General features: G+C 49.3%; 1 protein-coding gene across 1 annotated transcript in view; it reads right to left on the bottom strand.

Annotated features, from left to right (window-relative positions):
* Positions 1-27,500, bottom strand: part of unc5a (unc-5 netrin receptor A) — a 610,423-nt gene that overhangs the window by 129,951 nt on the left and 452,972 nt on the right. Inside the window, exons 9-11 of the mRNA XM_046325030.1 lie at positions 26,631-26,948; positions 19,620-19,707; positions 5,799-5,967 (exon numbers count right to left, since the gene is read on the bottom strand). Coding sequence (XP_046180986.1) covers positions 5,799-5,967; positions 19,620-19,707; positions 26,631-26,948 — 575 coding nt within the window. The remainder of the gene's footprint in view (positions 1-5,798; positions 5,968-19,619; positions 19,708-26,630; positions 26,949-27,500) is intronic.

The raw sequence follows: 27,500 nt of genomic DNA, 5'->3' as shown, positions 1-27,500 counted from the left end.
CCAGCTGGATGAGGGGACTGAGGCTTCAGTGTGTTAGTAGAACAGGTTAGTGAACTCAGGACCAGCTGGATGAGGGGACTGAGGCTTCAGTGTGTTAGTAGAACAGGTTTGTGAACTCAGCCCCAGGACCAGGTGGATGAGGGGACTCTTTTCTTTGCTCAGCTCTTGGCATTGCAGGGCTTGGTAATGATATGAGAGGGGGTCACTGTATTTTAAATGTTTCCAAAACTTAATTGCTCTTTTATGAGTTTTTATTATTAGTGGATATTGGCCTAATTCTGCCCTGCATGCATTGTTTGTAGTTTTCCTCTGGACATGTAGGAGAATCATACAGAACTCTGCATGCAGGGTTTCAATGGGGTGTTTGTCCTATTTGATGAAATCTTGTTTTGCACACCTCTCTGCCATAAAGTACAATTGGTTCAATGACACACTCAATTAGTTTTAGCCAAGTTTTAATAGGTATTTCTCTCTCCATTCAATTCAATTCAATTCAAGGTTGCTTTATTGGCATGGAAAACACATGTTAAAAATATGTTAAAAATGCCAAAGCAGGTGAATACACAAAAGTGAAATAAACAATAAAAATAAACAGTAAACAACATTCACAGAAGTTCCAAAAGAATGAAGATGTTACAAATGTCATATTGTGACACAAATATTTATTTCCACAAAGTCTGCTGCCTGGAAGGAAAACACAACACTATGTGTTGAGATAAATTTATAATAATAAATATAATAAATGTTCACTATTTTGCTGCCTCAGCGTCTTTAGATATTTGTTTCAGATGTTACTATGGATACTGAAGTATAATTACAAGCATTTCATAAGTGTCAAAGGCTTTTATTGACAATTACATGAAGTTGATGCTCAATATTTGCAGTGTTGACCCTTCTTTTTTTTCAAGACCTCTGCAATCCACCCTGGCATACTGTCAGTAAACTTCTGGGCCACATCCTGACTGATGGCAGCCCATTCTTGCATAATCAATGCTTGGAGTTTGTCAGATGCACTCACACCTGCCTGCTGCCATTCCTGAGCAAGCTCTGTACTGGTGGTGCCCCGATACCGCAGCTGAATCAACTTTAGGAGACTGTCCTGGCACTTGCTGGACATACTTGGGCGCCCTGAAGCCTTCTTCACAACAATTGAACCGCTCTCCTTGAAGTTCTTGATGATCCGATAAATGGTTGATTTAGGTGCAATCTTACTGGCAGCAATATCCTTGCCTGTGAAGCCCTTTTTGTGCAAAGCAATGATGACGGCACATGTTTCCTTGCAGGTAACCATGGTTGACAGAGGAAGAACAATGATTCCAAGCATCACCCTCCTTTTGAAGCTTCCAGTCTGTTTTTCAAACTCAATCAGCATTACAGAGTGATCTCCAGCCTTGTCCTCGTCAACACTCAAACCTGTGTTAATGAGAGATTCACTGACATGTTGTCAGCTGGTCCTTTTGTGGCAGGGCTGAAATGCAGTGGAAATATTTTGGGGGATTTAGTTCATTTGCATAGCAAAGAGGGACTTTGCAATTAGTTTTAATTCATATGATCACTCTTCATAACAATCTGGAGTATATGCAAATGGCCATCATACAAACTGAGGCAGAACACTTTTTGAAAATTAATATTTGTGTCATTTTCAAAACTTTTGGCCACAACTGTATATACAGTGTTGTAACGATGTGCAAATGGAGTTATAGACCTCCTCAGGCTGGTTATAGACCTACTCAGGCTGGTTATAGACCTCCTCAGGCTGGTTATAGACCTCCTCAGGCTGGTTATAGACCTCCTCAGACTGGTTATAGACCTCCTCAGGCTGGTTATAGACCTCCTCAGGCTGGTTATAGACCTCCTCAGGCTGGTTATAGACCTCCTCAGGCTGGTTATAGTCCTACTCAGGCAGGTTATAGACCTACTCAGGCTGGTTATAGACCTACTCAGGCTGGTTATAGACCTACTCAGGCTGGTTATAGACCTCCTCAGGCTGGTTATAGACCTACTCAGGCTGGTTATAGACCTCCTCAGGCTGGTTATAGACCTACTCAGGCTGGTTATAGACCTACTCAGGCTGGTTATAGACCTACTCAGGCTGGTTATAGACCTCCTGGTTATAGACAGGCTGGTTATAGACCTCCTCACCTACTCAGGCTGGTTATAGACCTCAGGCTGGTTATAGACAGGCTGGTTATAGACCTACTCAGGCTGGTTATAGACCTACTCAGGCTGGTTATAGACCTCAGGCTGGTTATAGACAGGCTGGTTATAGACCTCAGGCTGGTTATAGACCTCAGGCTGGTTATAGACCTACTCAGGCTGGTTATAGACCTCAGGCTGGTTATAGACCTCCTCAGGCTGGTTATAGACCTCCTCAGGCTGGTTATAGACCTCAGGCTGGTTATAGACCTCCTCAGGCTGGTTATAGACCTCAGGCTGGTTATAGACCTCAGGCTGGTTATAGACCTCAGGCTGGTTATAGACCTCCTCAGGCTGGTTATAGACCTACTCAGGCTGGTTATAGACCTACTCAGGCTGGTTATAGACCTCAGGCTGGTTATAGACCTCCTCAGGCTGGTTATAGACCTACTCAGGCTGGTTATAGACCTCCTCAGGCTGGTTATAGACCTCCTCAGGCTGGTTATAGACCTCTCAGGCTGGTTATAGACCTCCTCAGGCTGGTTATAGACCTCCTCAGGCTGGTTATAGACCTACTCAGGCTGGTTATAGACCTCCTCAGGCTGGTTATAGACCTCCTCAGGCTGGTTATAGACCTCCTCAGGCTGGTTATAGACCTCCTCAGGCTGGTTATAGACCTCCTCAGGCTGGTTATAGACCTCCTCAGGCTGGTTATAGACCTACTCAGGCTGGTTATAGACCTACTCAGGCTGGTTATAGACCTCCTCAGGCTGGTTATAGACCTCCTCAGGCTGGTTATAGACCTCCTCAGGCTGGTTATAGACCTCCTCAGGCTGGTTATAGACCTCAGGCTGGTTATAGACCTCAGGCTGGTTATAGACCTACTCAGGCTGGTTATAGACCTCCTCAGGCTGGTTATAGACCTCCTCAGGCTGGTTATAGACCTCCTCAGGCTGGTTATAGACCTCCTCAGGCTGGTTATAGACCTCCTCAGGCTGGTTATAGACCTCCTCAGGCTGGTTATAGACCTCCTCAGGCTGGTTATAGACCTCCTCAGGCTGGTTATAGACCTACTCAGGCTGGTTATAGACCTACCAGGCTGGTTATAGACAGGCTGGTTATAGACCTCCTCAGGCTGGTTATAGACCTCCTCAGGCTGGTTATAGACCTCCTCAGGCTGGTTATAGACCTCCTCAGGCTGGTTATAGACCTACTCAGGCTGGTTATAGACCTACTCAGGCTGGTTATAGTCAGACTATCACATTAGACGTATACCACGGCCCACATAACCCATCTATCCTTATGAAAAAGCACTGAAGGCAGAAACAGATAATTTGGTTCCATTTCAACATACTGTGTTGCCAAGTAGCCACACTTTAAACTGTTCTAAGGTTCAAATCAAAATTCTATTGCAAAACAACATGGACAGTCGGCTGCATCACATATTCAGAACCGCTAGACAGTAACATAAAAAACTAAACCACTGATCATCGAGAACGAGATCAGAATGACTACTAAGGCTTGATCTATAAATTAAATAATTGAATAGGTAGACTAGTCGACAGAACTAAACCAATCCATACGTTCAAAAGGCCTGATTAGCATCAGCTAACGCCCTAAACCAACGTCCTGAGTCCCCTCGGTGCCGACGTATTCACAAATCAAAATATGTTTTTTTTTTGTATTTAGTTTCAAAGCTCTGACGAAGGCCACGAGAACGAGAAACAAGAAATTCCTCCCACAAAAAAAAAAATACTTATTTCATAGATGTAGCTTACGATTAAATAATTCTGATAATTTTAAGAGCAACAAAAAAAAACTGCTTAGCCTAAATTTAATCATCACAGCAGAAGCTTCGCAATTCGACATGTTTCCCAACGAAGTATCCTTGGTGAGTTGTACGGCTACTTGAAGGGGCCTAATCACTCTCAGCCCACCTCTTCCAAATGCATCTACTAGATTAAGTGGTGAGATGAGTACAACATCCTGGCATTTGAAACCAATACTAGATTTTAGAAACGGCACATATGGAGAAAGTGGCTTGATGTTTCTATTGGTTGATTCAGCAGCACATCCCCCATATCTACCAATCAGCTGTCGGCAAAGCCTAAATGACTACGACATCCGGGCATTTAAAGTATACTTGATTTTCAAAATGACACATTCCCTCCCTCCTTCCCTCCCTCACTCCCTCCCTCCCACAGACCTCTCATTCGTCCTCTCACTTTCTCTCTCTCCCCACCTCACTCCCTCCCTCCCACAGACCTCTCATTCGTCCTCTCACTTTCTCTCTCTCCCCACCTCACTCCCTCCCTCCCACAGACCTCTCATTTGTCCTCTCACTTTCTCTCTCTCCCCACCTCACTCCCTCCCTCCCACAGACCTCCCTCCCTCCTCTTTTTCCCTCCCCCCTCACCTCTCCCCCCTCTCTCTCTGTCTACCTCTCTTTCTCTCTCTCCCCACCTCTCCCTCCCCCCTCCCTCCCTCTCTCTCTCTCTCTCTCTCTCTCTCTCTCTTCTCTTTCTCTCTCCTCCACTCTCTCTCCCCACCTCACTCCCTCCCTCCCTCTCTCCCCCCTTTCCCTCCCTCCCTCCCTCCCCCTCCTCCTCTCTCTCTCTCTCTCTCTCTCTCTCTCTCTCTCTCTCTCTCTCTCTCTCTCTCTCTCTCTCTCTCTCTCTCTCTCTCTCTCTCTCTCTCTCTCTCTCTCTCTCTCTCTCTCTACCTCTCTTTCTCTCTCCCCCTCTCTCCCTCTCGCTCTACCTCTCTTTCTCTTTCTCTCTCCTCCTCTCTCTCTCCCCACCTCACTCCCTCCCTCCCTCTCTCTCCCTCTCACAGACCTCTCATTCGTCCTCTCTCCCTCCCTCCCTCCCCCCTCTCTCTCACTCTCACTCTACCTCTCTTCCTCTAGCTCTCGCGCTCCTTCTCTCTCTCTCTCTCTCTCTCTCACTACTCTGACATACAATATTCCTGAGCTGACACACAGACATTGAAGAATTTATATGAAGGTGAGGGGAGGTTGGATCTCTGCGCTGCTTTCTAATGTAGTCTACAGGTAGAGTAGAAAGGGGAACGGCTCTGTAGCCCAGGGGACAGTACTGTATAGAGGGGTCTTTGTAATTGGTGTCAGGGGGTCAGAAACACAGGGTTTAAGAACTTTAAGAAGTACCTCGAGGTTATATGCAATGTAAATGTCAGAGGAGACATTTGAGGAGAGAATTGAATTCCTCTTGGAGAAGTGCGCACTTCATTTGAATAACTGCGCATGGTTGATTTTTTGTTTTTTAAATATATATATATATATTTTTGAAGCTTACAGCACTTGGGTATTTCCAGGTCTTCTCCCATCCAAGTATTAACCCCCCCCGGCCAAACCATCCTCTACCCCGGACGACAACACCAGGCGTATGTACAGTAGCTCCCATCCTACAGCTTCTGTGTTTGTGCTCAATTAGTGAGTTGGGCTGGAACAAAAAAAATAGCAACAAAAAAGGCTACACAAAATAAAATAAATAAATAAATAAAGTCATCTAATAATGTTACTGTAATGCTGTTCCTCTCACGTGTGTGTGTGTGTGTGTGTGTGTGTGTGTGTGTGTGTGTGTGTGTGTGTGTGTGTGTGTGTGTGTGTGTGTGTGTGTGAGTGTCTGTGTCTGTGTTCTCACCTCCCAGACGCCTTCGTAGTTCTGTTTCTTCAGCCTGATGGCCCAGTTCTCAGGACAGGCGTCAGAACAATGGTCCATGCTGAGAATTGTGGGCCGCGTCAGAACCACCCCCGGAGGACCACAGCTCACTATGGGACTCAGCAGGGTCTGGCAGCCCACCAGGGGTAACCTGCATGGGTGGAGAGAGAGGAGGGGTTATGGGGAGTAGGCAGAGGGGAGGAGGGGATAGAGACGGGAGGAGTGGGAGGTAGAGGGTAGTGGCAGAGGGGAGACGAGAGGAGGGGGGTAGAGGGCAGGGGCAGAGGGGAGACGAGAGGAGGGGGGTAGAGGGAAGGGGCAGAGGGAAGACGGGAGGAGAGGGGGTAGAGGGTAGGGGTAGAGGGGAGACAGCAGGAGAGGGGGTAGAGGGTAGTGGCAGAGGGGAGACGAGAGGAGGGGGGGTAGAGGGAAGGGGCAGAGGGAAGACGAGAGGAGGGGGGTAGAGGGAAGGGGCAGAGGGAAGACGGGAGGAGAGGGGGTAGAGGGTAGGGGTAGAGGGGAGACAGCAGGAGAGGGGGTAGAGGGTAGGGGTAGAGGGGAGACGGGAGGAGGGGTAGAGGGTAGTGGCAGAGGGAAGACGAGAGGAGAGGGGGTAGAGGGTAGGGGTAGAGGGGAGACAGCAGGAGAGGGGGTAGAGGGTAGGGGCAGAGGGGAGACAGGAGGAGAGGGGGTAGAGGGGAGAGGGGAGACGGGTGGAGAGGGGGTAGAGGGTATTGGCAGAGGGGAGACGGGAGGAGAGGGGGTAGAGGGTAGGGGTAGAGGGGAGACAGGAGGAGGGGTAGAGGGTAGTGGCAGAGGGAAGACGAGAGGAGAGGGGGTAGAGGGTAGGGGTAGAGGGGAGACAGCAGGAGAGGGGGTAGAGGGTAGGGGCAGAGGGGAGACAGGAGGAGAGGGGGTAGAGGGGAGAGGGGAGACGGGTGGAGAGGGGGTAGAGGGTATTGGCAGAGGGGAGACGGGAGGAGAGGGGGTAGAGGGTAGGGGTAGAGGGGAGACAGGAGGAGAGGGGGTAGAGGGTAGGGGCAGAGGGGAGACAGGAGGAGAGGGGGTAGAGGGTAAGGGCAGAGGGGAGACGGGAGGAGAGGGGGTAGAGGGTAGGGGCAGAGGGGAGACGGGAGGAGAGGGGGTAGAGGGTAAGGGCAGAGGGGAGATGGGAGGAGAGGGGGTAGAGGGTAGTGGCAGAGGGGAGACGGGAGGAAAGGGGGTAGAGGGAAGGGGCAGAGGGGAGACGGGAGTAGAGGGAGGAAGAGGGTAGGGGCTGAGAGGCGACAGGAGGAGAGGGGGTAGAGGGTAGTGGCAGAGGGGAGACGGGAGGAAAGGGGGGTAGAGGGTAGGGGGGAATGGTTTGATGAGGGTAGGGTAGGGGCTAGAGGGGAGAGGGGGTGTATAAGGGTTGGGGGAAAGATGTTGGGGTGGGAAAGAGAGTTAAGGGAGCAAGGTGGAGGAGGAAAGACAGCAGGGCTTTATTCATGAGTTGTTTAAAAGTCACTAATGATCTGATGCTACTTTACCATCACACATATAGATCATCTGCAGTAGCTGGCTAGAGGTAGAACCCTTTACATCAGTGGCGCTGGCTAACTGGTACTGGTGCTGTGAGCTGCAATGATCCTTGTTACCAAGGCCATGCAGTGTGAAGAATATGCTGCTTACAAACTCTAAACTCTATGGTAATAAACTACAGTCTTACTCTATGGTAATAAACTACAGTCTTACTCTATGGTAATAAACTACAGTCTTACTCCATGGTAATAAACTACAGTCTTACTCTATGGTAATAAACTACAGTCTTACTCTATGGTAATACACTGCAGACATACTCTATGGTAATAAACTACAGTCATACTCTATGGTAATAAACTACAGTCTTACTCCATGGTAATAAACTACAGTCTTACTCTATGGTAATAAACTACAGTCTTACTCTATGGTAATACACTGCAGTCTTACTCTATGGTATTAAACTACAGACATACTCTATGGTAATAAACTACTGAATCCTAATTTACTACTGAAGAGCTATGTTCTCCTGTGTGTGTGCATGTGTGTATGTGTGTATGAGTGTGTGTGTGCATGAGTGTGTATGTGTGTGTATGTGTGTGTATGTGTGTGTATGAGTGTGTGTGTGTATGTGTGTGTATGAGTGTGTATGTGTGTGTATGAGTGTGTATGTGTGTGTGTGTGTGTGTATGTGTGTGTATGTGTGTGTATGTGTGTGTATGAGCGTGTATGTGAGTGTATGAGTGTGTATGTGTGTGTGTGTATGAGTGTGTATGTGTGTGTATGAGTGTGTATGTGTGTGTGTGTATGTGTGTGTATGTGTGTGTGTGTGTGTATGTGTGTGTATGTGTGTGTATGTGTGTGTATGAGTGTGTTTTGTTTGTTATTCTGAACCCAGGAGCAATAATTTACCCCTTTGAGTAAACAGCTGCTTCCAAACAATTAATTTCACTTAAGGAGAATAGCACTTGTATAAAGCATGCCCTATTATTAATTTAGCATGATAAACTGGGTGTTTCAAAGCCCTGAATGCTGACTGGCTGACAGCCCTGTTATTAATTTACCATGATAAACTGGGTGTTTCAAAGCCCTGAATTCTGATTGGCTGACAGCCGTGGTATATCAGACATTATAAATTGGGTGTTTCAAAGCCCTGAATACTGATTGACAGACAGCCGTGGTATATCAGAATTTATAAACTGGGTGTTTCAAAGCCCTGAATACCGATTGGCTGACAGCCGTGGTATTTCAGACATTATAAATTGGGAGGTTCGAGCCCTGAATGCTGACTGGCTGACAGCCATGGTATATCAGACATTATAACCTGGGTGCATAAGAACAGCCCTTAGTCGTGGTATATGAGCCTTGGTTAATGCTAGCAGTAATGGTAGCCACATGTAGCGGCTCCTTCTGGAATAACAAACACAGAAGATTGACTGATGGACGTCTCTCCATGTCCTGAGGATGTCAGGAGATGATGTCACAACCGGTCACTAGGGGCAACAGTGTGGACGGGACAGCAGATGTCTTCCCATAATCCCTCTGAGTCAGAAGGTCACAGCGGTGGACACCATTTTCTTTTTAAATACACTATCTTTCAAAAGTTTGGGGTCACTTAGAAATGTCCTTGTTTTTGAAAGAAAAGCTAAATGTTTGTCCATTAAAATAGCATCAAATTGATCAGAAATACAGTGTAGACATTGTTAATGTTGTAAATGACGATTGTAGCTGGAAACGTCTGATTTTTATGGAATATCTACATAGGCGTACAGAGGCCCATTATCAGCAACCATCACTCCTGTGTTCCAATGGCACGTTGTGTTAGCTAATCCAAGTTTATAATTTTAAAAGGCTAATTAATCATTAGAAAACCGTTTTGTAATTATGTTAGCACAGCTGAAAACGGCCTGATTAAAGAAGCAATAAAACTGGCCTTTAGACTAGTTGAGAATCTAGAGAATCAGCATTTGTTGGTTTGATAACAGGCTCAAAATGGCCAGAAACAAATAACTTTCTTTTGAAACTCGTCAGTCTATTCTTGTTCTGAAAAATGAAAGCTATTCCATGCGAGAAAATGCCAAGAAACTGAAAATCTGGTACAACGCTGTGTACTACTCCCTTCACAGAACAGTGCAAACTGGCTCTAACCAGAACAGAAAGGGGAATGGGAGGCCCCAGTGCACAACTGAGCAAGAGGACAAGTACGTTAGAGTGTCTAGTTTGAGGAACGGTCCGCTTCCTGAAATAGCACCCACAAAATATGGCTTTTTCTGTGCAACTCTGCGTAGAAGGCCAGAATCCCGGAGTCACCTCTTCACTGTTGACATTGAGACTGGACAGAGGAACTCTGCGTAGAAGGCCAGCATCCTGGAGTCGCCCCTTCACTGTTGACGTTGAGACTGGACAGAGGAACTCTGCCTAGAAGGCCAGCATCCCGGAGTCGCCTCTTCAATGTTGACATTGAGACTGGACAGAGGAACTCTGCGTAGAAGGCCAGCATCCCGGAGTCGCCTCTTCACTGTTGACGTTGAGACTGGACAGAGGAACTCTGCGTAGAAGGCCAGCATCCCGGAGTCGCCTCGTCACTGTTGACGTTGAGACTGGACAGAGGAACTCTGCGTAGAAGGCCAGCATCCCGGAGTCGCCTCTTCACTGTTGACGTTGAGACTGGACAGAGGAACTCTGCCTAGAAGGCCAGCATCCCGGAGTCTCCTCTTCACTATTGATGTTGAGACTAGACAGAGGAACTCTGCCTAGACGGCCAGCATCCCGGAGTCGCCTCTTCACTTTTGATGTTGAGACTGGACAGAGGAACTCTGCCTAGACGGCCAGCATCCCGGCGTCACCTCTTCACTGTTGATGTGAAGCTGCCAGTTGAGGACTTGTGAGGCGTCTGTTTCTCAAGCTAGACACTCATGCACTTGTCCTCTTGCACAGTTGTGCACCAGGGCCTCCCACTCCTCTTTCTGTTCTGGTCTAATTACATTGGTAACCAGTTTATGATAGCATTAGGCACCACGGGGGTTTGCGGTACAGTATATGGACCTCCGCAAAGCGTTGTGCATAAGAACAACCCTTAGCCGTGGCACACACACACACACACACACACACACACACACACACACACACACACACACACACACACACACACACACACACACACACACACACACACACACACACACACACACACACACACACACACACACACACACACACACACACACACACAGCAGGGGACCAGTCAGTTAGTCACATAGCAGGGGACCAGTCAGTTAGTCACACAGCAGGGGACCAGTCAGTGAGTCACACAGCAGGGGACCAGCCAGTTAGTCACACAGCAGGGGACCAGTCAGTTAGTCACATAGCAGGGGACCAGTCAGTTAGTCACACAGCAGGGGACCAGTCAGTGAGTCACACAGCAGGTGACCAGCCAGTTAGTCACACAGCAGGGGACCAGTCAGTTAGTCACATAGCAGGGGACCAGTCAGTTAGTCACATAGCAGGGGACCAGTCAGTTAGTCACATATCAGGGGACCAGCCAGTTAGTCACACAGCAGGGAACCAGACAGTTAGTCACACAGCAGGGGACCAGTCAGTTAGTCACATAGCAGGGTTACAGTCAGTTAGTCACACAGCAGGGGACCAGTCAGTTAGTCACATAGCAGGGGACCAGTCAGTTAGTCACACAGCAGGGGACCAGTCAGTTAGTCACACAGCAGGGGACCAGTCAGTTAGTCAGATAGCAGGGGACCAGTCAGTTAGTCACACAGCAGGGGACCAGTCACTTAGTCACATAGCAGGGTTACAGTCAGTTAGTCACACAGCAGAGGACCAGTCAGTTAGTCACACAGCAGGGGACCAGTCAGTTAGTCACACAGCAGGGGACCAGCCAGTTAGTCACACAGCAGGGAACCAGACAGTTAGTCACACAGCAGGGGACCAGTTAGTTAGTCACATAGCAGGGGACCAGTCAGTTAGTCACACAGCAGGGGACCAGTCAGTTAGTCACACAGCAGGGGACCAGTCAGTTAGTCACACAGCAGGGGACCAGTCAGTTAGTCACACAGCAGGGGACCAGTCAGTTAGTCACACAGGGACCAGTCAGTTAGTCACATAGCAGGGGACCAGTCAGTGAGTCACACAGCAGGGGACCAGTCAGTTAGTCACACAGCAGGGGACCAGTCAGTTAGTCACACAGCAGGGGACCAGTCAGTGAGTCACACAGCAGGGGACCAGTCAGTTAGTCACATAGCAGGGTTACAGTCAGTGAGTCACATAGCAGGGGACCAGTCAGTTAGTCACATAGCAGGGGACCAGTCAGTTAGTCACACAGCAGGGGACCAGTCAGTTAGTCACATAGCAGGGGACCAGTCAGTTAGTCACACAGCAGGGGACCAGTCAGTTAGTCACACAGGGACCAGTCAGTTAGTCACACAGCAGGGGACCAGTCAGTTAGTCACATAGCAGGGGACCAGCCAGTTAGTCACACAGCAGGGGACCAGTCAGTTAGTCACATAGCAGGGGACCAGTCAGTTAGTCACACAGCAGGGGACCAGTCAGTTAGTCACACAGTAGGGGACCAGTCAGTTAGTCACACAGCAGGGGACCAGTCAGTTAGTCACACAGCAGGGGACCAGTCAGTTAGTCACACAGCAGGGGACCAATCAGTTAGTCACACAGCAGGGGACCAACCAGTTAGTCACATAGCAGGGGACCAACCAGTTAGTCACATAGCAGGGGACCAGTCAGTTAGTCACACAGCAGGGGACCAGTCAGTTAGTCACACAGCAGGGGACCAGTCAGTTAGTCACACAGCAGGGGACCAACCAGTTAGTTACACAGGGACCAGTCAGTTAGTCACACAGCAGGGGACCAGTCAGTTAGTTACACAGGGACCAGTCAGTTAGTCACACAGCAGGGGACCAGTCAGTTAGTCACACAGTAGGGGACCAGTCAGTTAGTTACACAGGGACCAGTCAGTTAGTCACACAGCAGGGGACCAGTCAGTTAGTCACACAGCAGGGGACCAGTCAGTTAGTCACACAGCAGGGGACCAGTCAGTTAGTCACACAGCAGGGGACCAGTCAGTTAGTCACACAGCAGGGGACCAGTCAGTTAGTCACATAGCAGGGGACCAGTCAGTTAGTCACACAGCAGGGGACCAGTCAGTTAGTCACATAGCAGGGGACCAGTCAGTTAGTCACACAGCAGGGGACCAGTCAGTTAGTCACATAGCAGGGGACCAGTCAGTTAGTCACATAGCAGGGGACCAGTCAGTTAGTCACATAGCAGGGGACCAGTCAGTTAGTCACACAGCAGGGGACCAGTCAGTTAGTCACATAGCAGGGGACCAGTCAGTTAGTCACACAGCAGGGGACCAGTCAGTTAGTCACACAGCAGGGGACCAGTCAGTTAGTCACACAGCAGGGAACCAGTCAGTTAGTCACATAGCAGGGGACCAGTCAGTTAGTCACACAGCAGGGGACCAGTCAGTTAGTCACATAGCAGGGGACCAGTCAGTTAGTCACATAGCAGGGGACCAGTCAGTGAGTCACATAGCAGGGGACCAGTCAGTTAGTCACACAGCAGGTGACCAGTCAGTTAGTCACACAGCAGGGGACCAGTCAGTTAGTCACATAGCAGGGGACCAGTCAGTTAGTCACACAGCAGGTGACCAGTCAGTTAGTCACACAGCAGGGGACCAGTCAGTGAGTCACACAGCAGGGGACCAGTCAGTGAGTCACACAGCAGGGGACCAGTCAGTTAGTCACACAGGGACCAGTCACTTAGTCACACAGCAGGGGACCAGTCAGTTAGTCACACAGCAGGGGACCAGTCAGTTAGTCACACAGGGACCAGTCAGTTAGTCACATAGCAGGGGACCAGTCAGTTAGTCACACAGCAGGGGACCAGTCAGTTAGTCACATAGCAGGGGACCAGTCAGTTAGTCACACAGGGACCAGTCAGTTAGTCACATAGCAGGGGACCAGTCAGTTAGTCACATAGCAGGGGACCAGTCAGTTAGTCACACAGGGACCAGTCAGTTAGTCACACAGCAGGGGACCAGTCAGTTAGTCACATAGCAGGGGACCAGTCAGTTAGTCACACAGCAGGGGACCAGTCAGTTAGTCACATAGCAGGGGACCAGTCAGTTAGTCACACAGCAGGGGACCAGTCAGTTAGTCACACAGCAGGGGACCAGTCAGTTAGTCACACAGGGACCAGTCAGTTAGTCACACAGCAGGGGACCAGTCAGTTAGTTACACAGCAGGGGACCAGTCAGTGAGTCACACAGCAGGGGACCAGTCAGTTAGTCACACAGCAGGGGACCAGTCAGTTAGTCACACAGCAGGGGACCAGTCAGTGAGTCACACAGCAGGGGACCAGTCAGTTAGTCACATAGCAGGGACCAGTCAGTTAGTCACATAGCAGGGACCAGTCAGTTAGTCACACAGCAGGGGACCAGTCAGTTAGTCACACAGCAGGGGACCAGTCAGTGAGTCACACAGCAGGGGACCAGTCAGTTAGTCACATAGCAGGGACCAGTCAGTTAGTCACATAGCAGGGGACCAGTCAGTTAGTCACACAGCAGGGGACCAGTCAGTGAGTCACACAGCAGGGGACCAGTCAGTTAGTCACACAGCAGGGGACCAGTCAGTGAGTCACACAGCAGGGGACCAGTCAGTTAGTCACACAGCAGGGGACCAGTCAGTGAGTCACACAGCAGGGGACCAGTCAGTTAGTCACACAGCAGGGGACCAGTCAGTTAGTCACACAGGGACCAGTCAGTTAGTCACACAGCAGGGGACCAGTCAGTTAGTCACACAGCAGGGGACCAGTCAGTTAGTCACACAGCAGGGGACCAGCCAGTTAGTCACACAGCAGGGGACCAGTCAGTTAGTCACATAGCAGGGGACCAGCCAGTTAGTCACACAGCAGGGGACCAGTCAGTTAGTCACATAGCAGAGGACCAGCCAGTTAGTCACACAGCAGGGGACCAGTCAGTTAGTCACATAGCAGGGGACCAGCCAGTTAGTCACACAGCAGGGGACCAGTCAGTTAGTCACACAGCAGGGGACCAGTCAGTTAGTCACATAGCAGGGGACCAGCCAGTTAGTCACACAGCAGGGGACCAGTCAGTTAGTCACACAGCAGGGGACCAGTCAGTTAGTCACATAGCAGAGGACCAGCCAGTTAGTCACACAGCAGGGGACCAGTCAGTTAGTCACATAGCAGGGGACCAGCCAGTTAGTCACACAGCAGGGGACCAGTCAGTTAGTCACATAGCAGAGGACCAGCCAGTTAGTCACACAGCAGGGGACCAGTCAGTTAGTCACATAGCAGGGGACCAGCCAGTTAGTCACACAGCAGGGGACCAGCCAGTTAGTCACACAGCAGGGGACCAGTCAGTTAGTCACATAGCAGGGGACCAGCCAGTTAGTCACACAGCAGGGGACCAGTCAGTTAGTCACACAGCAGGGGACCAGTCAGTTAGTCACACAGCAGGGGACCAGTCAGTTAGTCACACAGGGACCAGTCAGTTAGTCACACAGCAGGGGACCAGTCAGTTAGTCACACAGCAGGGGACCAGTCAGTTAGTCACACAGCAGGGGACCAGTCAGTTAGTCACACAGGGACCAGTCAGTTAGTCACACAGCAGGGGACCAGTCAGTTAGTCACACAGGGACCAGCCAGTTAGTCACACAGCAGGGGACCAGTCAGTTAGTCACACAGGGACCAGCCAGTTAGTCACACAGCAGGGGACCAGTCAGTTAGTCACACAGCAGGGGACCAGTCAGTTAGTCACACAGCAGGGGACCAGTCAGTTAGTCACACAGCAGGGGACCAGTCAGTTAGTCACACAGCAGGGGACCAGTCAGTTAGTCACACAGCAGGGGACCAGTCAGTTAGTCACACAGCAGGGGACCAGTCAGTTAGTCACACAGCAGGGGACCAGTCAGTTAGTCACACAGCAGGGGACCAGTCAGTTAGTCACACAGCAGGGGACCAGTCAGTTAGTCACATAGCAGGGGACCAGCCAGTTAGTCACATAGCAGGGGACCAGTCAGTTAGTCACACAGCAGGTGACCAGTCAGTTAGTCACACAGCAGGGGACCAGTCAGTTAGTCACATAGCAGGGGACCAGCCAGTTAGTCACACAGCAGGGGACCAGTCAGTTAGTCACACAGCAGGGGACCAGTCAGTGAGTCACACAGCAGGTGACCAGCCAGTTAGTCACACAGCAGGGGACCAGTCAGTTAGTCACACAGGGACCAGTCAGTTAGTCACACAGCAGGGACCAGTCAGTTAGTCACATAGCAGGGGACCAGTCAGTTAGTCACACAGCAGGGGACCAGTCAGTTAGTCACATAGCAGGGGACCAGTCAGTTAGTCACACAGCAGGGGACCAGTCAGTTAGTCACACAGCAGGGGACCAGTCAGTTAGTCACATAGCAGGGGACCAGTCAGTTAGTCACACAGCAGGGGACCAGTCAGTTAGTCACACAGCAGGGGACCAGTCAGTTAGTCACACAGCAGGGGACCAGTCAGTTAGTCACATAGCAGGGGACCAGTCAGTTAGTCACACAGCAGGGGACCAGTCAGTTAGTCACACAGGGACCAGTCAGTTAGTCACACAGCAGGGGACCAGTCAGTTAGTCACACAGCAGGGGACAAGTCAGTTAGTCACACAGCAGGGGACCAGTCAGTTAGTCACACAGCAGGGGACCAGTCAGTTAGTCACACAGCAGGGGACCAGTCAGTTAGTCACACAGCAGGGGACCAGTCAGTTAGTCACACAGCAGGGGACCAGTCAGTTAGTCACACAGCAGGGGACCAGTCAGTTAGTCACATAGCAGGGGACCAGCCAGTTAGTCACATAGCAGGGGACCAGTCAGTTAGTCACACAGCAGGTGACCAGTCAGTTAGTCACACAGCAGGGGACCAGTCAGTTAGTCACATAGCAGGGGACCAGCCAGTTAGTCACACAGCAGGGGACCAGTCAGTTAGTCACACAGCAGGGGACCAGTCAGTGAGTCACACAGCAGGTGACCAGCCAGTTAGTCACACAGCAGGGGACCAGTCAGTTAGTCACACAGGGACCAGTCAGTTAGTCACACAGCAGGGACCAGTCAGTTAGTCACATAGCAGGGGACCAGTCAGTTAGTCACACAGCAGGGGACCAGTCAGTTAGTCACATAGCAGGGGACCAGTCAGTTAGTCACACAGCAGGGGACCAGTCAGTTAGTCACACAGCAGGGGACCAGTCAGTTAGTCACATAGCAGGGGACCAGTCAGTTAGTCACACAGCAGGGGACCAGTCAGTTAGTCACACAGCAGGGGACCAGTCAGTTAGTCACACAGCAGGGGACCAGTCAGTTAGTCACATAGCAGGGGACCAGTCAGTTAGTCACACAGCAGGGGACCAGTCAGTTAGTCACACAGGGACCAGTCAGTTAGTCACACAGCAGGGGACCAGTCAGTTAGTCACACAGCAGGGGACAAGTCAGTTAGTCACACAGCAGGGGACCAGTCAGTTAGTCACACAGCAGGGGACCAGTCAGTTAGTCACACAGCAGGGGACCAGTCAGTTAGTCACACAGGGACCAGTCAGTTAGTCACACAGCAGGGGACAAGTCAGTTAGTCACACAGCAGGGGACCAGTCAGTTAGTCACACAGCAGGGGACCAGTCAGTTAGTCACATAGCAGGGGACCAGTCAGTTAGTCACACAGCAGGGGACCAGTCAGTGAGTCACACAGCAGGGGACCAGTCAGTTAGTCACACAGCAGGGGACCAGTCAGTTAGTTACACAGCAGGGGACCAGTCAGTTAGTCACACAGCAGGGGACCAGTCAGTTAGTCACACAGCAGGGGACCAGTCAGTTAGTCACACAGCAGGGGACCAGTTAGTTAGTCACATAGCAGGGGACCAGCCAGTTAGTCACATAGCAGGGGACCAGTCAGTTAGTCACACAGCAGGGGACCAGTCAGTTAGTCACACAGGGACCAGTCAGTTAGTCACACAGCAGGGGACCAGTCAGTTAGTCACACAGCAGGGGACCAGTCAGTTAGTCACATAGCAGGGGACCAGTCAGTTAGTCACATAGCAGGGGACCAGTCAGTTAGTCACACAGCAGGGGACCAGTCAGTTAGTCACATAGCAGGGGACCAGTCAGTTAGTCAGATAGCAGGGTTACAGTCAGTTAGTCACACAGCAGGGGACCAGTTAGTTAGTCACACAGCAGGGGACCAGTCAGTTAGTCAGATAGCAGGGTTACAGTCAGTTAGTCACACAGCAGGGGACCAGTCAGTTAGTCACACAGCAGGGGACCAGTCAGTTAGTCACACAGCAGGGGACCAGTCAGTTAGTCACACAGCAGGGGACCAGTCAGTTAGTCACACAGCAGGGGACCAGTCAGTTAGTCACATAGCAGGGGACCAGTCAGTTAGTCACACAGCAGGGGACCAGTCAGTTAGTCACACAGCAGGGGACCAGTCAGTTAGTCACATAGCAGGGGACCAGTCAGTTAGTCACACAGCAGGGGACCAGTCAGTTAGTTACATAGCAGGGGACCAGTCAGTTAGTTACATAGCAGGGGACCAGTCAGTTAGTCACACAGCAGGGGACCAGTCAGTTAGTTACATAGCAGGGGACCAGTCAGTTAGTCACATAGCAGGGGACCAGTCAGTTAGTCACATAGCAGGGGACCAGTCAGTTAGTCACACAGCAGGGGACCAGTCAGTTAGTCACATAGCAGGGGACCAGTCAGTTAGTCACACAGCAGGGGACCAGTCAGTTAGTCACACAGCAGGGGACCAGTCAGTTAGTCACATAGCAGGGGACCAGTCAGTTAGTTACACAGCAGGGGACCAGTCAGTTAGTCACACAGCAGGGGACCAGTCAGTTAGTCACATAGCAGGGGACCAGTCAGTTAGTCACATAGCAGGGGACAAGTCAGTTAGTCACACAGCAGGGGACCAGTCAGTTAGTCACATAGCAGGGGACCAGCCAGTTAGTCACACAGCAGGGGACCAGTCAGTTAGTCACACAGCAGGGGACCAGTCAGTTAGTCACACAGGGACCAGTCAGTTAGTCACACAGCAGGGGACCAGTCAGTTAGTTACACAGCAGGGGACCAGTCAGTTAGTCACACAGCAGGGGACCAGTCAGTTAGTCACACAGCAGGGGACCAGTCAGTTAGTCACACAGCAGGGGACCAGTTAGTTAGTCACATAGCAGGGGACCAGCCAGTTAGTCACACAGCAGGGGACCAGTCAGTTAGTCACACAGCAGGGGACCAGTCAGTTAGTCACACAGCAGGGGACCAGTCAGTTAGTCACACAGGGACCAGTCAGTTAGTCACACAGCAGGGGACCAGTCAGTTAGTCACACAGCAGGGGACCAGTCAGTTAGTCACACAGCAGGGAACCAGTCAGTTAGTCACACAGCAGGGGACCAGTCAGTTAGTCACACAGCAGGGGACCAGTCAGTTAGTCACATAGCAGGGGACCAGTCAGTGAGTCACACAGCAGGGGACCAGTCAGTTAGTCACATAGCAGGGGACCAGTCAGTTAGTCACACAGCAGGGGACCAGTCAGTTAGTCACACAGCAGGGGACCAGTCAGTTAGTCACACAGCAGGGGACCAGTCAGTTAGTCACACAGCAGGGGACCAGTCAGTTAGTCACACAGGGACCAGTCAGTTAGTCACACAGCAGGGGACCAGTCAGTTAGTCACACAGCAGGGGACCAGTCAGTTAGTCACACAGCAGGGGACCAGTCAGTTAGTCACATAGCAGGGGACCAGTCAGTGAGTCACACAGCAGGGGACCAGTCAGTTAGTCACACAGCAGGGGACCAGTCAGTTAGTCACACAGCAGGGGACCAGTCAGTGAGTCACACAGCAGGGGACCAGTCAGTGAGTCACACAGCAGGGGACCAGTCAGTTAGTCACACAGCAGGGGACCAGTCAGTTAGTCACACAGCAGGGGACCAGTCAGTTAGTCACACAGCAGGGGACCAGTCAGTTAGTCACACAGGGACCAGTCAGTTAGTCACACAGCAGGGGACCAGTCAGTTAGTCACATAGCAGGGGACCAGTCAGTGAGTCACACAGCAGGGGACCAGTCAGTTAGTCACATAGCAGGGGACCAGTCAGTTAGTCACATAGCAGGGGACCAGTCAGTGAGTCACACAGCAGGGGACCAGTCAGTTAGTCACACAGCAGGGGACCAGTCAGTAAGTCACACTGCAGGGGACCAGTCAGGGTTAAATAGCCCCACCTTAAATCTTCTTTCCTCTGAGCAGTGAGATATATCTCATAGATCTTTCCCCTGGGGATGGCCTCTGGAGGGATCAGCAGGCTGATGCCTAAACAACAACAACAGTAGAGAAGAAGAAGAATTAATCCTAACGCAAATACCACCACAGAAGAAGACCGCACCTCAGTGGCACACAATATGTGACAGCAAACAGTACATGTAGAGAGAGAGAGAGAGAGAGAGAGAGAGAGGGAGAGAGAGGGAGAGGGAGAGAGAGAGAGAAGGAGAGAGAGAGAGAGAGAGGGAGAGAGAGGAGAGGGAGAGCCCAGCTAACAGAGAGCCCAGAGAGAAGGAGGGAGACAGAGACAGAGACAGAGAGAGAGAGAGAGAGAGAGACAGAGACAGAGACAGAGACACAGAGAGAGAGACATAAGGAGAGAGAGAGACATAAGGAGAGAGAGAGGTCATGAGCAGCATGTTTTTACCAAAAAGATAGATTTAGGGTTGTTTAAACCAGGACATATACAGGATACTACCCTCCACAACATAACATTCACTCCAAATCAGAACACCAAACCTTCAACCTGATTTTGAATAACATGAAATGGAATGATTTTTAAAACCAAGGATTCTTACAGCCTAGAATTATCCAGCAAACTGTCTGACGAACCAGCAACAAGCAAAATAAGCAGAACCAGAAACCCTAAGATCCAACCTGGAACTGAGTAAGAAACGTTCAGTCTGAAGCTACTTTCCAAACCCAGAATGAAAAGAACATTACAATAATCTCCAGATACTTAATTAACGTCATGAAGAATAGAAAATAAGTGTCTAACTTTGTCAAGAAGGAAAGAACTGGCTTCAACATTAATTGGCACTGAAGTACCAAGTGAGAGGTGTGAAGTGCCTATTAATGGCAGCAGAGTTCCTCCCCCACGCAAGAGGACCACACAGCCCAGCTAACAGAGGACCACACAGCCCAGCTAACAGAGGACCACACAGCCCAGCTAACAGAGGACCACACAGCCCAGCTAACAGAGGACCACACAGCCCAGCTAACAGAGGACCACACAGCCCAGCTAACAGAGGACCACACAGCCCAGCTAACAGAGGAACACACAGCCCAGCTAACAGAGGACCACACAGCCCAGCTAACAGAGGACCACACAGCCCAGCTAACAGAGGACCACACAGCCCAGCTAACAGAGGAACACACAGCCCAGCTAACAGAGGATCACACAGCCCAGCTAACAGAGGACCACACAGCCCAGCTAACAGAGGACCACACAGCTCAGCTAACAGAGGAACACACAGCCCAGCTAACAGAGGAACACACAGCCCAGCTAACAGAGGACCACACAGCCCAGCTAACAGAGGAACACACAGCCCAGCTAACAGAGGACCACACAGCCCAGCTAACAGAGGAACACACACAGCCCAGCTAACAGAGGAACACACAGCCCAGCTAACAGAGGACCACACAGCCCAGCTAACAGAGGACCACACAGCCCAGCTAACAGAGGACCACAACAGCCCAGCCCAGCTAACAGAGGACCACACAGCCCAGCTAGCTAACAGAGGAACACACAGCCCAGCTAACAGAGGACCACACAGCCCAGCTAACAGAGGAACACACAGCCCAGCTAACAGAGGACCACACAGCCCAGCTAACAGAGGAACACACACAGCCCAGCTAACAGAGGAACACACAGCCCAGCTAACAGAGGAGCTAACACACAGCCCAGCTAACAGAGGACCACACAGCCCAGCTAACAGAGGACCACACAGCCCAGCTAACAGAGGACCACACAGCCCAGCTAACAGAGGACCACACAGCCCAGCTAACAGAGGAACACACAGCCCAGCTAACAGAGGACCACACAGCCCAGCTAACAGAGGACCACACAGCCCAGCTAACAGAGGAACACACAGCCCAGCTAACAGAGGACACAGCCCAGCTAACAGAGGAACACACAGCCCAGCTAACAGAGGACCACACAGCCCAGCTAACAGAGGAACACACAGCCCAGCTAACAGAGGACCACACAGCCCAGCCCAGCTAACAGAGGACCACACAGCCCAGCTAACAGAGGAACACACAGCCCAGCTAACAGAGGACCACACCCAGCCCAGAGAGGACCACAACAGAGGACCACACAGCCCAGCTAACAGAGGGCCACACAGCCCAGCTAACAGAGGAACACACAGCCCAGCTAACAGAGGACCACACAGCCCAGCTAACAGAGCTAACAGAACACACAGCCCAGCTAACAGAGGACCACACAGCCCAGCTAACAGAGGAACACACAGCCCAGCTAACAGAGGACCACACAGCCCAGCTAACAGAGGACCACACAGCTCAGCTAACAGAGGAACACACAGCCCAGCTAACAGAGGAACACACAGCCCAGCTAACAGAGGACCACACAGCCCAGCTAACAGAGGACCACACAGCCCAGCTAACAGAGGACTACACAGCCCAGCTAACAGAGGACTACACAGCCCAGCTAACAGAGGACCACACAGCTCAGCTAACAGAGGACCACACAGCCCAGCTAACAGAGGACCACACAGCCCAGCTAACAGAGGACCACACAGCCCAGCTAACAGAGGAACACACAGCCCAGCTAACAGAGGAACTCACAGCCCAGCTAACAGAGGAACACACAGCCCAGCTAACAGAGGACCACACAGCCCAGCTAACAGAGGACCACACAGCCCAGCTAACAGCACTGCAGGAAGAGGTGAGAAAGCTTAGGTGTGACAATCAACTACTCATGAGAGAGCTAGCCATCCCCTCCAGGGAATTGAAAAAGCTTCTTCCACTTTCCCCAATGCAGAAGTGTTTATCTCAACCCTGCTAACACGGAAATACTATCCCCCTGCCACCATACAGCAGGTGAATGTTAGCATTTACTCATCAATCTACACACAATACCTCAAAATGACATCACAATACCCCATAAAGACATCACAATACCCCAAAATGACATCACAATACCCCATAATGACATCACAATACCCCCTAATGACATCACAATACCCCATAATGACATCACAATACCCCATAATGACATCACAATACCCCATAATGACAAGGCAAAAACAGGTTTTTAGAAATGTTTGCAAACTTCTAATAAAACAACATCATCGCTACAGCTATTTTCAGGTCTCATCAAAGATGTTCAATCGGCTCTGGCTGGGCCACTCAAGGACATATAGAAACTTGTCCCAAAGCCACTCCTGCATTGTCTTGGCTGTGTGATTAGGGCTGTTGTCCTGTTGGAAGGTGAACCTTAACCCCAGGTCCTGAGGGCTCTGGAGCAGTTTTTCATCAAGGATCGTTCTGTACTTTCCGTCGTTCATCTTTCCCTTGATCCTGACTAGTCTCCCAGTCCCTGCGCTTAAAAAACATCCCCACAGCATGATGCTGCCGGCCACCACCGTGTTTCACTGTAGGGACGGTGCCAGGTTCCCTTGAGACGTGACGCTTGGCATTCAGGTAAAGAGTTCAATCTTGCTTTCATCAGACCAGAGAATCTTGTTTCTCATGGTCTGAGAGTCTTTAAGTGCCTTTTGGCAAACTCCAAGCGGGCTGTCATGTGCCTTTTACTGAGGAGTAACTTCCATCTGGCCACTCTACCATAAATGCCTGATTGGTTGAGTGCTGCAGAGATAGTTGTCCTGGAGTGGCCTAGCCAGTCTCCAGATCTCAACCCCATAGAAAATCTTTGGAGGGAGTTGAAAGTCCGTGTTGCCCAGCAACAGCCCCAAAACATCACTGCTCTAGAGGAGATCTGCATGGAGGAATGGGCCAAAATACCAGCAACAGTGTGTGAAAACCTTGTGAATACTTACAGAAAACGTTGGACCTCTGTCATTGCCAACTAAGGGTATATAACAAAGTATTGAGATAAACTTTTGTTATTGACCAAATACTTATTTCCACTTTCCACCATAATTTGCAAATAAACTCTATCCTCACATCCTACAATGTGATATTCTGGATTTTTTCCCCTCATTTTGTCTGTCATAGTTGAAGTGTACCTATGATGAAAATTACAGGCGTCTCTCATCTTTTTAAGTGGGAGAACTTGCACAATTGGTGTCTGACTAAATACTGTTTTGCCCCACTGTATATAACTAACTACTGAATGATCTGGCTAACAGAAACACTGTTGTCACTTATATAACTAACTACTTAATGATCTGGCCAACAGAAACACTGTTGTCACTTATATAACTAACTACTGAATGATCTGGCCAACAGAAACACTGTTGTCACTTATATAACTAACTACTGAATGATCTGGCCAACAGAAACACTGTTGTCACTTATATAACTAACTACGGCATGATCTGGTCAACATGTTGTCACTTATATAACTAACTACTGAATGATCTGGTCAACAGAAACACTGTTGTCACTTATATAACTAACTACTAAATGATCTGGTCAATATGTTGTCACTTATATAACTAACTACTGAATGATCTGGTCAACATGTTGTCACTTATATAACTAACTATGGCATGATCTGGTCAACATGTTGTCACTTATATAACTAACTACTGAATGATCTGGTCAACATGTTGTCACTTATATAACTAACTACTGAATGATCTGGTCAACATGTTGTCACTTATATAACTAACTACTGAATGATCTGGTCAACATGTTGTCACTTATATAACTAACTACTGAATGATCTGGTCAACATGTTGTCACTTATATAACTAACTACTGAATGATCTGGTCAACATGTTGTCACTTATATAACTAACTACTGAATGATCTGGTCAACATGTTGTCACTTATATAACTAACTACTGAATGATCTGGTCAACATGTTGTCACTTATATAACTAACTACTGAATGATCTGGTCAACATGTTGTCACTTATATAACTAACTACTGAATGATCTGGTCAACATGTTGTCACTTATATAACTAACTACTGAATGATCTGGTCAACATGTTGTCACTTATATAACTAACTACTGAATGATCTGGTCAACATGTTGTCACTTATATAACTAACTACTGAATGATCTGGTCAACATGTTGTCACTTATATAACTAACTACTGAATGATCTGGTCAACATGTTGTCACTTATATAACTAACTACTGAATGATCTGGTCAACATGTTGTCACTTATATAACTAACTACTGAATGATCTGGTCAACATGTTGTCACTTATATAACTAACTACTGAATGATCTGGTCAACATGTTGTCACTTATATAACTAACTACTGAATGATCTGGTCAACATGTTGTCACTTCTATAACTAACTACTGAATGGGCAGAGGAGGATTGACAAGAGAAGACAAAAAGGATCCCAGACTGGCTGATGTTCTCGATTACCAAATCATTAAGGCTTGTCCATAACTTTGTGTCTGGTCATCCACGACCAGCCGCTGTGATGTCATTAATGATGAAGGTCCTAATTGAGGTCATTTGGTCTGAAGTCGGAACCTGAAGTAGTTTCTCCCTCCATACACTCTGAACCTGAAGGTAACCTGAAGTGGTTTCTCCCTCCATACAGTCTGAACCTGAAGTGGTTTCTCCCTCCATACAGTCTGAACCTGAAGTGGTTTCTCCCTCCATACAGTCTGAACCGGAAGTGGTTTCTCCCTCCATACAGTCTGAACCGGAAGTGGTTTCTCCCTCCATACAGTCTGAACCTGAAGTGGTTTCTCCCTCCATACAGTCTGAACCTGAAGTGGTTTCTCCCTCCATACAGTCTGAACCTGAAGTGGTTTCTCCCTCCATACAGTCTGAACCTGAAGTGGTTTCTCCCTCCATACAGTCTGAACCTGAAGTGGTTTCTCCCTCCATACACTCTGAACCTGAAGTGGTTTCTCCCTCCATACACTCTGAACCTGTGTGGTCCTTCTGTGTGGTCCTTCTGAGCTCAGTTGGTCATGGCGCTTGTAACGCCAGGGTAGTTTCTTCGATTCCTCTGGACCACCCATACGTGGAATGTCCCTCCACACATGACTGAACTTTGGATAAAAGCGTCTGCTAAATGGCATATATTATTATATTATATATATTGAACCTGAAGTGGTTTCTCCCTCCATACACTCTGAACCTGAAGTGGTTTCTCCCTCCATACAGTCTGAACCGGAAGTGGTTTCTCCCTACATACAGTCTGAACCTGAAGTGGTTTCTCCCTCCATACAGTCTGAACCTGAAGTGGTTTCTCCCTCCATACAGTCTGAACCGGAAGTGGTTTCTCCCTCCATATACTCTGAACCTGAAGTGGTTTCTCCCTCCATACAGTCTGAACCTGAAGTGGTTTCTCCCTCCATATACTCTGAACCTGAAGTGGTTTCTCCATCCATACAGTCTGAAACACTAATGTAGGCACTGATACAGATTTAGTCCCAAATGGCACCCTATTCCTTATGTAGTGCACCTCATTTAACCAGGGCCCATAGGGAATAGGATGCATTAACCAAGGCCCATAGGGAATAGGGTGCATTAACCAAGGCCCATAGGGAATAGGGTGCATTAATCAAAGCCCATACGGAATAGGGTGCATTAACCAAGGCCCATAGGGAATAGGGTGCATTAACCAAGGCCCATAGGGAATAGGGTGCATTTACAAAGGCCCATAGGGAATAGGGTGCATTAACCAAATACTTATTTTCCACCATAATTTGCAAATAAATTCATTAAAAATCCTACAATATAATTTTCTGGATTTTTTTCTCTCATTTTGTCTGTCATAGTTGAAATGTACCTATGATAAAAAATTACAGGCCTCTCTCATCTTTTTAAGGGGGAGAACTTGCACATTTGGTGGCTGACTAAATACTTTTTTGCCCCACTGTATATAGGGAAGGTAATCAGGGAAGTGATGGAGTCCAGGTGAGTCTGTTGACTCACCTAGATGATGTAGAGGCCGGAGAGGGAGCACACGCCACACAGACTCACACAGAGTCACTGCCATGATGATGTAAAAAAAAAGAAAAGAAGATTTTTCTTCAAATATATACGTTTTCAATCAGTTGTTACCTGTGTTGGGGATGGTGAGTCTACCCCCCAGGAAGTTGAATGTCCCATACGAGGTGTTAGCCACGTCCCGCGGCAACGTCTTGAAGTACGTCTGATTGGACAGGCGGGTCATAAACTCCGCAGGGTCAGAGGTCATCTTCCCGTTATGTAAGGTGTGGTGTGACCCGTTGGGTAAGGGGTCCAGGAGCGGACCGTTGGTCATTGAAAACTTAGAGGTGCCGGTGTGTGTGATGCCGTCGTGGCGTGAGCGCAGGGTTCCTTGGTAGCTGGTGGTCGTGGTGGTTAGGTCCGGCTGGATGGTAAGCAGATGGGAGTTCTCTAAAACAGATCAGAGGAGTGAACATGGTGAACAACCCAACGGAAATACAGACCCTGACAGCACAACAGAACAGAAACAGAACACACACACACACACACACACACACACACACACACACACACACACACACACACACACACACACACACACACACACACACACACACACACACACACACACACACACACACACACACACACACACACACACACACACACACTCCCACAGATAGGAGAGAAAAAGAGAGAGAGAAAAAAATAAACAAACTCACAGAAATAGAAGCACACAAACACAGCAGAATTCCATTATAATTCAGTGGATTCTTCCTCTCTCTCTCTGTCTCTCTCTCTCTCTGTCTCTCTCTCTCTCTCTCTCTCTCTCTCTCTCTCTCTCTCTCTCTCTCCCCCTCTCTCTCTCTCTCTCTCTCTCTCTCTCTCTCTCTCTCTCTCTCTCTCTCTCTCTCTCTCTCTCTCTCTCTCTCTCTCTCTCTCTCTCTCTCTCTCTCTCTCTCTCTCTCTCTCTCTTTCAGCCACAATCAATTCCAGCCAGAA

This window comes from Oncorhynchus gorbuscha, linkage group LG23 (assembly GCF_021184085.1).
Source record: "Oncorhynchus gorbuscha isolate QuinsamMale2020 ecotype Even-year linkage group LG23, OgorEven_v1.0, whole genome shotgun sequence".
In the NCBI taxonomy this organism is placed as follows: domain Eukaryota; kingdom Metazoa; phylum Chordata; class Actinopteri; order Salmoniformes; family Salmonidae; genus Oncorhynchus; species Oncorhynchus gorbuscha.
This window is presented reverse-complemented; position numbering and strand designations above follow the sequence as displayed.